Source organism: Aspergillus foveolatus (assembly GCF_047715535.1).
Source record: "Aspergillus foveolatus strain CBS 279.81 unplaced genomic scaffold BDW70scaffold_111, whole genome shotgun sequence".
Classification (NCBI taxonomy): domain Eukaryota; kingdom Fungi; phylum Ascomycota; class Eurotiomycetes; order Eurotiales; family Aspergillaceae; genus Aspergillus; species Aspergillus foveolatus.
Genome location: NW_027396175.1, coordinates 1 through 11,961, shown reverse-complemented (window position 1 = coordinate 11,961; position 11,961 = coordinate 1). Strand labels below are relative to the sequence as shown.

At 48.2% G+C, this 11,961-nt stretch overlaps 3 protein-coding genes across 3 annotated transcripts; 1 reads left to right on the top strand and 2 right to left on the bottom strand.

Moving 5' to 3' along the window:
* Window positions 1-2,651: 2,651 nt before the first annotated feature.
* Window positions 2,652-2,939, bottom strand: BDW70DRAFT_164476 (uncharacterized protein; the record flags this gene model as incomplete). The annotated part of the gene is made up of 2 exons (XM_073741481.1): window positions 2,652-2,788; window positions 2,840-2,939. 2 exons carry the CDS (start codon window positions 2,937-2,939, stop codon window positions 2,652-2,654), a joined length of 237 nt encoding a protein of 78 aa, XP_073591256.1.
* Window positions 2,940-4,058: 1,119 nt separating this feature from the next.
* BDW70DRAFT_154189 (wax synthase family protein) lies at window positions 4,059-5,453 on the top strand (the record flags this gene model as incomplete). The annotated part of the gene is made up of 3 exons (XM_073739787.1): window positions 4,059-4,825; window positions 4,885-5,329; window positions 5,433-5,453. 3 exons carry the CDS (start codon window positions 4,059-4,061, stop codon window positions 5,451-5,453), a joined length of 1,233 nt encoding a protein of 410 aa, XP_073591255.1.
* A 4,220-nt stretch (window positions 5,454-9,673) lies between these two features.
* On the bottom strand, window positions 9,674-11,436 carry BDW70DRAFT_166107 (cytochrome P450; the record flags this gene model as incomplete). Its single annotated transcript, XM_073741904.1, has 3 exons — window positions 10,718-11,436; window positions 10,285-10,650; window positions 9,674-10,231 (listed from the first exon to the last, which is right to left on the bottom strand). The coding sequence occupies exons 1-3, from the start codon at window positions 11,312-11,314 to the stop codon at window positions 9,674-9,676; spliced, it is 1,521 nt and encodes a 506-aa protein (XP_073591254.1). The 5' UTR covers window positions 11,315-11,436.
* Window positions 11,437-11,961: the final 525 nt, after the last annotated feature.

Below are 11,961 nucleotides of genomic sequence, written 5' to 3'. Positions count from 1 at the left end.
ATATTGGCCACGTTCCACAACACTTGAAAGTGACGCAATTCAAACTACAGATACAAATATTTTACTCCAGAAATTGTTTGTAAATGTATGACAGCTGGTTTTAAATTGCAACGCCTTTGACATAGTAGAATAAGCCAGTAGAGCATGATCTAGCAAGGTAAAAGTGATTAGAGCAGAATCATTATACGAACTACCTTTTCTAGTCAATTCCTTGTTTTCTAGACAAAGGCCTGATTATTTCAGGTCTCACTTGCCTCGAAGCGACTCCAGGGGGAAAGAGATGGTAGTATTATATAATATAGTATATCCCATCGACCGGGCAATCTGACAAGAACAAGGCCGCTAAAATTTACAGAAGCCACTAGAATAGAGTTATGGTTTAGTTGGCGTTTTTTGAAAGCATTATATTGAGATCAGAGACTACATCAGGGAGCAGGGTTGGCTAGCATAAGCTTCCGAATTTCCTAGTCACGTCCAGCAAATAAGGAGGATTGGTACGAAAGAAATAGCAACTATCTTAACGCAAATGGAAAGCAGTATACTCGCCCATCTACCCACAAACCTCACCTTTCTCTTCTACGCCCTCCCCAGGGTGCCGGGTACGAACCACTAATCGCATAGAGCTATCAGATATAGCCACACGGTATTGACGCTGCTCAGCATAAACACCCATAGTACCATTAGATGGCATCTGCCGCATGTATTTTGGCGAGGGCCTAGAAGATCCCCAATGAATCCCCGAGACCTTAGCCAGCTAAGATCTCACAAACTAGCCGCACTAGAAGCGGTTTAGGGTTATTGAGGCCGGGACTGAAACAGAAGATGCCGCAACAGACCAGTTTTGTTCTTAGTGGGCGTTAGTGTCCTGGCGGGGAGTACTTGGGGTGCTGGCGTGAAACCTTCCCATCTAGAATTCTATAATAAAGTTTTGTATGTATACTCTTTCGAATGATACCTTTTCCGGGCCCAGGTGCCCAAAAGGTCGATGTCCCGAATAGTGGCGGGAACAGTAAGGACTCATGGCCACCTTTCACAGCCTGTTGAACATAAGAGGAGATGCGGGGAGACGCACGGAAGAATATGGCGGGACGTTGTTTCTCCTAAGCAGGCAATTTTCCTCAACACAGTCAAATATCATAGAGTTGTAGCAAGATCGAAAATGATGGCTTCTTCTGTTTCAGCGTTGGCGTTGGCCTCCGTTAAACACGGATTTCCGCCTCATATACCTCAAATAGGCAGTCTTGGCGCCAATATCTCCGGGTCTCCGAACCTTTAGGGCTATCTGTAACTCTTCTATGACATTATCAAACGGTCTGCGGAGAAAATCTGGGGACTGCCCCTTTCCAGGTATTGGAGCACAGCTCTTGGCTCGGCGTGGTCTGAGGAATATGTCTAGGGCCGTGCTGATCTTTCTCCCTTGGACCTGCATGGGTACCTGCGCTACTTGCGACGCGGGTGTGTTGCTGTAGTATGACTGAGGATAAACTCCATAGCGTTAGATGTTATATCCTGTAAAGTCTCCATCCTGAAACCAGGACAAGCTAGCTCGAAAAATATGTTCGAAGTCAGGTTGCTTGACAGAAGAGGCAATCTTCTTGCAGATTGTTCGATCCAACGGAACTATAAAGCGATAGAGAATCAATGTGGCTCAACTTTTTTTTGTATGTCAAAAAACCATCATCTTGACCAACAACCCAAAAAACACCAAATAACACGATGAAGTACTCCCTGATCCTTCTTCCAACCGTCGCATCTCTCGCCTTCGCAACTCCGGTTGCCGGACAGTAGGGCTCAAATCCTTCAGTCGACGGGCTAAACTTTGTCATTGATGGCCAAACTGGCTACTTTGCCGGGACTAAAGCGTACTGGCTCCCGTTTCTTACTGACAACGCTGATGTCAACCTTGCCATGAGCCATTTGGCGGAATCGGGCCTCAAGATCCTCTGTGTCTGGGGTTTTAACGATGTGAACACCGTTCCTGCCGATGGCACTGTCTACTTTCAGCTCCATGCGGACAGCGTTCAACTATCAACACTGGAGAGTACGGCCTCCAATGTCTAGATTCTGTTGTTTCGGCGGCATTATTCCTTTGGTGAACAACTGGGATGATTACGGCGGAATGAATGCCTACGTTGCGGCATATGGAGGCGACAGCAAGACAAGCTGCTCGTCGCCGGGACCAGTAGCTGAACGTACAAAGCGCTCTCGGAATCGGAGCGAATTTTGATCGCGCCGCAAATTACGGAGGCAGTGAGAAATGTGTGGTTGTTCTTCTTGGTAGCTGGGATACTGAGTTTTATCCTGACACCTCCTTTATGGGTAAGTTCTAAAGCCTTTCCGTAAACACAATGACTAATTCGTGGGGTGTTCAGAAAACCAGAATGAAATGGCGAATGCTACTACCGGAGGGGCTCGAAACTGCGATCGACCAGAATCTGAATGTGATAGTGAGAATATAGATTGGGACTCTAGCTAGCTGCACGGCTGGAAATCGAAGCCGCCATATCAACTCTGGAGTCAAGGCTACGGGAAAGCCCAGTCACGAAAAGCTAATGAGATGATTTGGTTAATTATGCAATAAGACACTTGATAATCACCATAAATGAAGAGTTTAGTTCTGAGAAAAAGAGTTAGTCTCAGCAACTAGCTGTCTACATATTCGCATACCCGTCAGCACCTTCTGGTCGGCCTTTGATATTGTTATACTCAATGATGGCACAGAGGACATCACACTTGCTATCAGGGTCTTTAAGAATGAAGAGCTCAATAGCGCGGTAGCAGACTAAGTCTGGAAGATGGTTAGCGCATTCGTTCTTTCGGCGGATTCGCGCTGGAAAACGGATGTTCTTCAGATTCGAGAAACTCCAAAACATGTCTGGGAAGGTCGCTCTGAAAAGTCTGCCCGCGTCTGCGTTTGCCCAGTGATGACTTATGGCCATTCTGGGAAGCTTTGGAGGACTCAATACACCCAGTCGCGTTACAAAGATGGCAGACCAGAGATGTACTATGGCGAACTGGTCAATCATGCTCCCGTGACGGAAAAGGCTCAAATATATCCAGTGATGGTGATATCAGATGCAGAAGACACTAACATCAAGGGTGGCATTCTTCATACGCCTGGGATGTTTCGCTCTCCGGGCACTACTTAAACTACCACTGATGTTAACAGTGGAGTTTTAGGGGCAAAGAAAAACTAACTTACTTGCCGCATCTGTTCATAGACACTGCCATTCAGACCGCGCCGGCAAACAGATCAAAGTACTGGCAAAGTCGCCGCCAGTACTCATCATAAACTGGAAGAAGCGTCTCTCGTGAGGTCCTGTACATCCAATCTATTTTAGATTACAGCAAGCTAATAGCAGCATGGGCTTTCGTGTATTCCAGAGTAATCCTCATAGTATCTTCAAATTATATGATTAATATATACTTATAGTAAGAACTATATTTTTTTATAATTTGTGTTATTCATTTATTAGAATATAATGGCCCTAAATTTCAAGTAAATACAGGCGGTCAACTGCCTCAGCAATAATATTCAGTTTCTTCAGTTTTCTCCCTACAGTCGCTGTAGACTAACCGTGCTTGGCCGGTGCAGGATAGTGACATGTAGCACGTACTCGAGTGCTAGAGCAGCGGTTCGCTGAGGGAAGTTACAGGTGGAAATGCGGCCGTTTATGGCCTCAGTTGCGGCCATTTCCAGCGTCGGTTTCACAAGTTCTCATATTTAGGTGTAAATGTTGATTCCTTCAAACTGCGATCAAAGTTGGGGCGGACTCTCTTTCCAAATGAATATCAATACCTCTACCATGTTCCGAGCCCTGAAACTCGGGGAATGCTGGACCTTTGCATATTGGCCTGGCCTTCAATATGGTATCCGGGCTTGCTGATGTCCTCAAGAAGATGGAACATTGCCATTAGTCTCCGGACTTGGTGTTACAAAACATACAAGATTTTCCAGAGCTCGTGTCACGTCATTTTATTACTTGTTAATATGCATTCCACCCTCCTTAATCTCCCGAAAAAGTCCACTGTCTGGAGCCAGGTCCGGGAATTGTACAATGGCAAAATACTTCCTGAGACCGGTCCCTACAACCACAAATGACTCTATTACCTATCTCAGTCTTTCCTGGCTCTGGGTTCTTATCGTCCTGGCCGAAACAGCCCCGCTTTCACTGGCCCGCGTCTTCAGTCTTCCAGGCTTTGTGGCGCTGGCTTTCATGGGAGCTGCATCCAATACGCGCACCAGAGTGCACCGTGGCGCTGGCGACGGATTGGCAAGTTTGGTATTCCTGTTTACTTTACATTTTATCAACCTCCTCTGCATCACTCGAGTCGATTGCAGAATCAAACGTGGATCAACGCTCAAGGAGAGCCGTCTGTCTCGATACCGCCAGGCGGCCTTTTACATGTCGTGCCTTCGAGGGACTCAGTCCGAGCACCAGATCGCCAGAATACCTCCTGCGCCGGCATGCTTGAGAAAGAGCACCAGGTGGAGTTTTATCGGGTATCAAATGTGTGTGGCACTGTGGCAATTACTGTTTCTCAGCTTCGTGTCTGATATAATGAGCTGCATACCCCAGTCTATGCGTGATCGATACTTCGGTCAAGGCGCGGAACTCCAAGTCTTCACTCTGAATCGTGCCAACTGGTTCGCCAGACTTATGGTGACACTCATCCCGACATTTCTCTGTGCCCATTTTGGCATCGACATCGCATACCGCTTCCTATCGACCTTTTGTGTGCTGCTTGGGTTGACCAGCGCGGAAGCCTGGCCACCGTTATTCGGGAGCATTCATGACGCGTATACAGTGCGCGGTTTTTGGGGGTAAGGATTTCCGATGATTTCCAGTTTCTTGATGCTAATGCTTTAACTCACCGAAACAGCAAGACATGGCACCAAAACGTCCGTTGGCCACTAACGAGCTGCAGCACCTTCATTACGCTACGCGTTTTCGGCCTTCGCCGCCCATCTACCCTCGAGCGATATGTGCACCTAGGCCTCACATTCTCCTTGTCCGGCTTGATGCACGCGATCGGCGCATTTCTCGAGTCAGATAACCAGGAAGCATTGGGTACGCTCTTCTTCTTTGCGTCCAACGCAGCGATAATCATGGTGGAGGACGCACTCCAGCATCTGTGCACGAAAATGGACCCAGACTCGCGGCGCAAATATACGACCCAGCCACCTAGCGTCTCCAGATTGATACTGCAGTATGGCTGGGTTCTGAGCTGGCTCGCTCTCGTAGGTCCGTTTTGGAATTATCGCATGCTCCGTGAGCACTGGGCAAGGTTATGGCCAGCGGCCTCCGCGCCCGCTAGCCAACACGCTGTAGTCACCATCGCCGCTAAGGGGTGTTTTGTCCTGATTTCGGGGCTTTTGATGAAGGTTATTTTTAGGATTGAATTGTGAAAATGCGTCATATTTATAACAGAAATGCAAGCCTTGCTCATAGCAGCAACGTTGTTTAGTGCTGTGAGGAGTATATAGATTTGTAATGGGATTACTCTAGCGATAGAATTTTGATGTTGTAAATTTGATACAATGTAAAAAATAATGTATTCCTCACTAGGAGGAAGCTCCATGTATCATCATAAATTTTCCCCAATTCATTGAGCTGTACATCCCGAGTCAATAAATCACGAAAAAGTCAAGAAGCCAGCTCTGTATTGCTGTGGACCCTTCCAGCCAGGCGTTGATAGAGTAGCTACATGGGGCTACGATCCGTCGTTCCTCGTTACGCTCATGGAGACTTTGCTACGGTTGCACCACAGATATATTCTCCGCCCGAGCGACGAGGCTTGCAGTGCTGGCTTGGAAAGAGGTTCTCGGGCTGCTGGACTTCTAATCTGTGGATTACCAGTGCTTCCGTGGGTATTTAACATCGGGTAGACCAGCAATGATAGGGCCTCGAGTTTGGGTGACTTTAACGTGCCCCCGCCCCCGGCCGGGAAAAAAAAAAAAAAAAAAAAAAGATTGGGGATCCCGAGAAGAAGAGCCGTAGTCGTGCGTTATGTATATTTGCTGTGGAAAGTGTGACGGACTGAGGAATATCAACTACATGTGCGTACATCACCTACATTATTTAGAAGCCGATGCCGTTCAACGCTATGCTAGAATTTAGGCCATTGATACCAGACATGGATCTGGAGAAGCAGATGAGGAAGAACGAGAGCCACGAGGGAGCCGTTCCACCAAGCTAACGCCTTCCCTCGCCCGTAGCGATACTCTCTTCAGCCCTCTCTAGACAAAAACACACTCGCCAACCCGCCAGATATCACCCTGGCCGTCAGGTCCGCGGGGAGATCCCCCCGGTACAGGATGCAATACCGGCCGACCAGGGTCCGAATCACACCATCTCTCGCATGGAGTCGTACTAGCATCGTCGACATCGCGTAGACAGACCGAACCCGGGCGTAGCGCGCGTGCCGGTACTGCTGTAGTGTGCGTTCGATCTCCAACGCCGTGGGGAGAGTGCGATTACACCTAATATTGAGGGGAATATTGGTTTGGGTTTCTAGTGCAGACACGTCCTCCATAGCCATGTTCGCTCTTGGCTGATTTTCGGAGTCATCTGGGAATGTCACCACTGTTAGAGCTAGCGGTTGCCTGGTACATCGGCTGAGGAAACCCTACCTTGTGGACACTAGCACCCGTAGGCACCATTCGGCCATAGTGCCAGATTTAAAAGAAATTCTCCTCCAGCGTGGTCATTGACGATATCTCACCACAGTCCCATAATGGTTATTTTTATATATCGTTAACCGCGCCGCAGCATCCGCGCCAGAAGGTGCTTGCCCTGGATAAGGTTTCTAGTCAACAAACTTGAGACACTCTCTCAGGGCTCCCACTTCCATCAGTACGCTAGTTGCCATCTCTTCAGGATTCGTTTATCTAGTAGCCTTATTAATATCCTTCATGTACTGTAACCCCGTCTTCTGGGGAAGAAAACTAGCCGCTCATGCCCTAATTTCAGGGCCAACAGTCGCGCCCCTACCCATCGACTCAACCAAACGCCCAAATCAAACCCTCCTCCATTCAAATCATTCATATTTCCAACGTACTGGAACACATACCCCTGTTCCCCAATAGGCCTGCCTTTCAGTTCATCAGCGGGGCCGTCAGGATAAACCATCCGACAAGCTCCTGGCCGGTAATTCCCCGTTTCATACTCCGCAAGACGCTCGGCGTGCTGCACGCTCTCAACACGATAGACAAATCCTTCAACGACACAGTTCGAGTCCGCGCCATGCTGACTCTCGTCCACAGGTATAACGGCAGGATACTGCCCCCATAGCTTCACCTTGTAGCCGAAGATCCGGGCTGGTCGAAACTCTGGCACGCTGTCGAGTAAAACGAAATTTGTGGTTAATGAAAACACAGTTCCCTAAAGTGCTGTTTGCATGCATTACTCATTAGTCTTCCGCGAGCTGTCCAGAAAAATAAAAAATTAACTGGAAGGAGACAGGCCACGGAAAGATAAAAAGGCTTCAATATGGTGAAACCAAAGACAGGCAAGCCTACCCACACTTAATTTCTTTTCTAGACACAGACCTGCACAGTCGCTCCCGTCCCCATGGCGCTGTACCAAGCAGTCTTAGCGAGGAGTAATCAATTTATTTGACCTGTAATAACTCGCAGTCTCAACCCTCCCACCCTCACTTTTTCAACTTCTTTCGACAAGCTAAAGCGAGCAGACCTGCAAAATAGCCCTGACCTCTTTCTCCCAAAACTGTTATATACTTCTGATAACACGCCCGGTAACCTTCTGACCGTTTCAGAAACGCTATCTGAGCAAGGTCGGCATAGCTGACTCTTTCCCCCTTCAAAGGGCGGATCCACTGGGTTTTATTCAGCATCTCCACAATTATCTCTATCTCACAGCCATATCATTCGAGGACGTTTACACATCATCCTCCGTAGCCGAAAATACCTAAGACAGGTAATTCTCAAATTTTACTCCCCTTGTCTTAGTGAATTATTCCGCTCCGCGTTCGTCAAGGGTAGACGGTACCTTCGGCGCAGTCTATGAGATCGCCGCCCTGACGACGCCACCAAGTAGGACATTTACTTCAGCGGCCATTTGGATATTCTCTTGCCCCTAGGAAAACGCTCGGGCCGTCAAAATCCTTACTGAAATATACTGCGATAGGAGGAAACCTATGAGCGTCACGTACGGACTTTCACTACTCTTCATCCGTTGTCAATGTTTGCTGCGAGGGCATATAGTGCTGGCAGTCTCGCGGTGCGTGGGGAGGAATACTCGTGGATTTAATTAAATGTGCGATATCAGGTTATGAGATGCATGATCCGGTGTGCGGATAAATTGTGGTTCACCACCAGTCGTAGTCTGAAGTATTCAGAACATATTTGTGGATCAGTCTCTAGATGAGAGATTGTTGAGTGGGCGGGTGGGAAGCTCTAAGGTATATGTAGCCCTGGTCTGTCCAACTCAGCGGGACAGTGCAATTAGGCACCCAGTCATTGAATGCAGAAGCATTTACTCCCTGTACTGTTGACTATCATAATGAGGTAACTATCTGGGCACCGCTGCAAGTACAGTGTCCTCGGGTCGTTGATTTAGGCCGCTCCTGGCTTTTTGTAGTTACGCGACATGAGACAGGTAGTTTCTGTTGTGAATGCTCAGAGGGGAAAGGGCAGAAGGGAGCTGTATCAACTACACGGACGTAGCCTACTAAGGATCGGATGCCATATGACGATTGATTCTCTATCTTGTTGACGATAGATCTCTTCACTCTTCCACACTCTGTCTATCTGTTGAGGGGTCAGATCCTCAGGGGTTAGAGGTCGCGCCCAAGCCACGATGTCACGTGGCGTAAGCCGGCATATACATGACATTCCATATCAGTTTCAGTCAGTCAGATATCTGTTGACTCGAGGGATTTCCGAGTTTGATATAGTTATAGGTTTATTGTGCACTGGTCAAGCGGCCTGTACTGAGTGAACCCGAATGCTTGGTGATAGTAGTTGTGCAAAAGGGTTCTAGGGTAGAATTTGTCAGCATTTACAGCTAGGCCATAAAAGCCAATTGGCAATATGCCGGTCCTTATTTTCCAACACACCCCCTAGAAGGTCGGCTGATTGCCTGTTTTGTCCCTTGGGTCATTGGTGGTTTACCTGTAGCTAGGATGTAGCTACCTTTAATCCCCCTGCTTAGGATCTGGCTTTACGGAAAAGATACCACAGGTGGGAATCGATCATCGAACCAACTTCTTATGGCCGGCGTTTGTGTATACAAACGGACTCCGGGCTTATACAGCCATTCCGGGCTCATAACCTGTCGTTTAATATGTCAACGAGTAGATCGTCAAGTGCATTGATTGTCTAAAGAACTAGGAGTAACTTCGATGAGCATCAACTATAAATACACACTGATCGAACGATCTCAATATTGATCCGATTGCATAGGGGGGTCGTGCAAACGGAGACACCTTGCACCTCTGGGTCTATGAGATATCCGACAGAATTATCTACGGTGCATATATATATATATATATATATATATACACACATAGAGTTACTTGCGCCAAATGCAAAGCAATTGCTTAGTGCAGTATCCAACCTTACACAAAACCTGAAGATAGACGAGGATTTATACAGATACACGTTTAGCTGAAATCTTGAAATCTATAGTTATAACCAGTTTATGTTCATTCAAGGTGCCCCCGCCTTCCCAGCACCGCTGATGCTCGAGAACCTTAATTGCAGGTTTCGCGCATATAACGGCCCGGCTGGCGTCATCCCTCTCTGCCAGCTAGGATCAATCTCCCACCGAACACACAGCAGCAATTTCGAAAGAGTAACTCGCCCCTCAAGCAGGGCAAACCTCTGCCCTAAACAAGCGCGCCGCCCGCCGTGAAAGCTAATGAACGCGCCCTTTGCGTTCGCTCTTCTGAATAGTGCATTGATTTCTTCCATGGTCTTTCCCCACCGGCTTGGCCTGAACTCGTTGGCGTCTGGACCCCAGAAGCCTATATCCCGGTTTGTAGCATACGCGTTGTAGCCGACGTATGTGCCTGCTGGAATGGGAATCTCTCCCCCCAGGAGAGCGGGAGCCGTTGTGCGGCGGTTGATCAGCTGGCTGATTGGCGCGTACAGGCGGAGGACCTCGTAGATTGTGGATGTAAGGAGGGGCAAGGATGATAGAGCGTTGTAAGCCGGTTCCGGGTCGTTGAGGGCCGAGATCTCCGCGCGTAGGCTCTCCTGCATATCCTACCTGCTGTTAGCCCACCGAAGCCCAGTTGTAAAAGGAATACAAAGCGCACCCGATGTTCAGCCAACAAGAACAGACTTGATATCAGCAACAGCTGTGGGTTCTCGTGTCCCGCCAGAAACGCACTGATCATGTTATGTCGCAGCTGCGTTTCGGTGAATAGACCACTTTCACAGGCATATAGAAGATGACATCCCAGATTTCTCGTGTGCTCCTTCTCATGGTCGCAGGTTGCGTGGCCCTTTCGGACCGTCTCGACAAGCTCATCAGTGAACCTAGTCACCAGTTTTCTAGCCTCCTCCCTGGTTTGAAGGGGGAGGTAGTCTAGAACAGGGAAGTTGAGGAAGACCGGGTCAAAGATCTTGGGCTTGATGAGGAGCTGGAAAGCGTGCAGAGAAGCGGCCGGCTTTTGCAGTGTCTAAGCCAGACGCATCGTCTCAGCAAGTTTTCCGGTAAGTCCCAGAATCATAGAACGATAAACTTACGTCGAAGGTGGTTCCCAGCAGTACCTCGCTCAGGTTTGCTAATGCATACCGCTGCATCAACGGATTGACATCCACCGGGCTCTTTCTCTTGATATCCTGGCCGATCAACTGCACAAGTAGGGAAGCATTCCTCCTGATTCCAGACGGATCATAATCCCGCTGCAAGCCTGGCTTGAAGATGCTGCTGTACAGTTTCCAGTTCTCACCATGCGATGATATAATATTATCCCCAGTGTATTGCGCCAGAACGCTATGGGGAATTTTCTTCTGATTGCCGCTTTTCGCAAATAGATCTTCGTTTTTCAGGGCCTCGGCAATGTAGGACGGTTTTGTGATGAGGATGTTCCACCGGCCGCCAAAGAACAGCTTGACGGCGCCGTGGGTTCTCAGAGGGGTAGAGAGGTAGCGATAGTAGAGGGTGACTTGGTCGGAAGGGGGGCGCTTCAGGGTCTGATTTAGCAGCGGGATAAGTGTGTAGTAGAAAGGGATTGTGGGGAGACCCTTAGGAAAGGACTGGGGTGGAGTGAAGAGGTAGGTGAGGAAGCTGACGAGGATACCGATGAGGCCGAAAAAGAGGACTGTTAGGGTTAGGAGCATGGTGGTAATGGCCGTGGGGATAACGCAGGTGAGTGGAATTAGGAGGGTTAGAAAGTCGGGGAGAAGGAGTTGAGATGGGACTGCGAGACAAGCGGGATGACATGAGGAAATCTATACTGACCACAAGCAGTAAAAAGCAAAGAAATGAGCATAAGCCGAAGAAAGCAACACGAGGCTGAGCGTGCATCGAAGGTACTGCTATACTTAGCCTGCACGCCGTGAGATCGGGCTTACGGCAGACTGTTGGGAGAAAACCGAAAGAACTGAAATGTCATGTATGTAACAATATACCGCCTAGATCACCGCCTAACAAGTAACGTGATATCCAAAATTGTTGTGGATACACATGTACGCTTAAAGGGGAAAGGGCAGAAGGGAACTGCATCAGCTACATGAACATAGCCTACTAAGGATTGGATGCCATATAATGGTTAATTATCTATTTTTTTGACAATAGGTCTCTTCTTCTGCATATCTCAATCACGATATGATATATTGACGGGTCAGATCCTCAGGGGTTGAAGATCACGGCCAAGCCACAATATCACGTGGCGTAAGCCAGCCAGCAGTCTTATCCTGTACACCTGGTGTACAGAATAAGTGTCACATGACATTTCTATATCAAAAATAGCGGTGAGGCTTTGTCT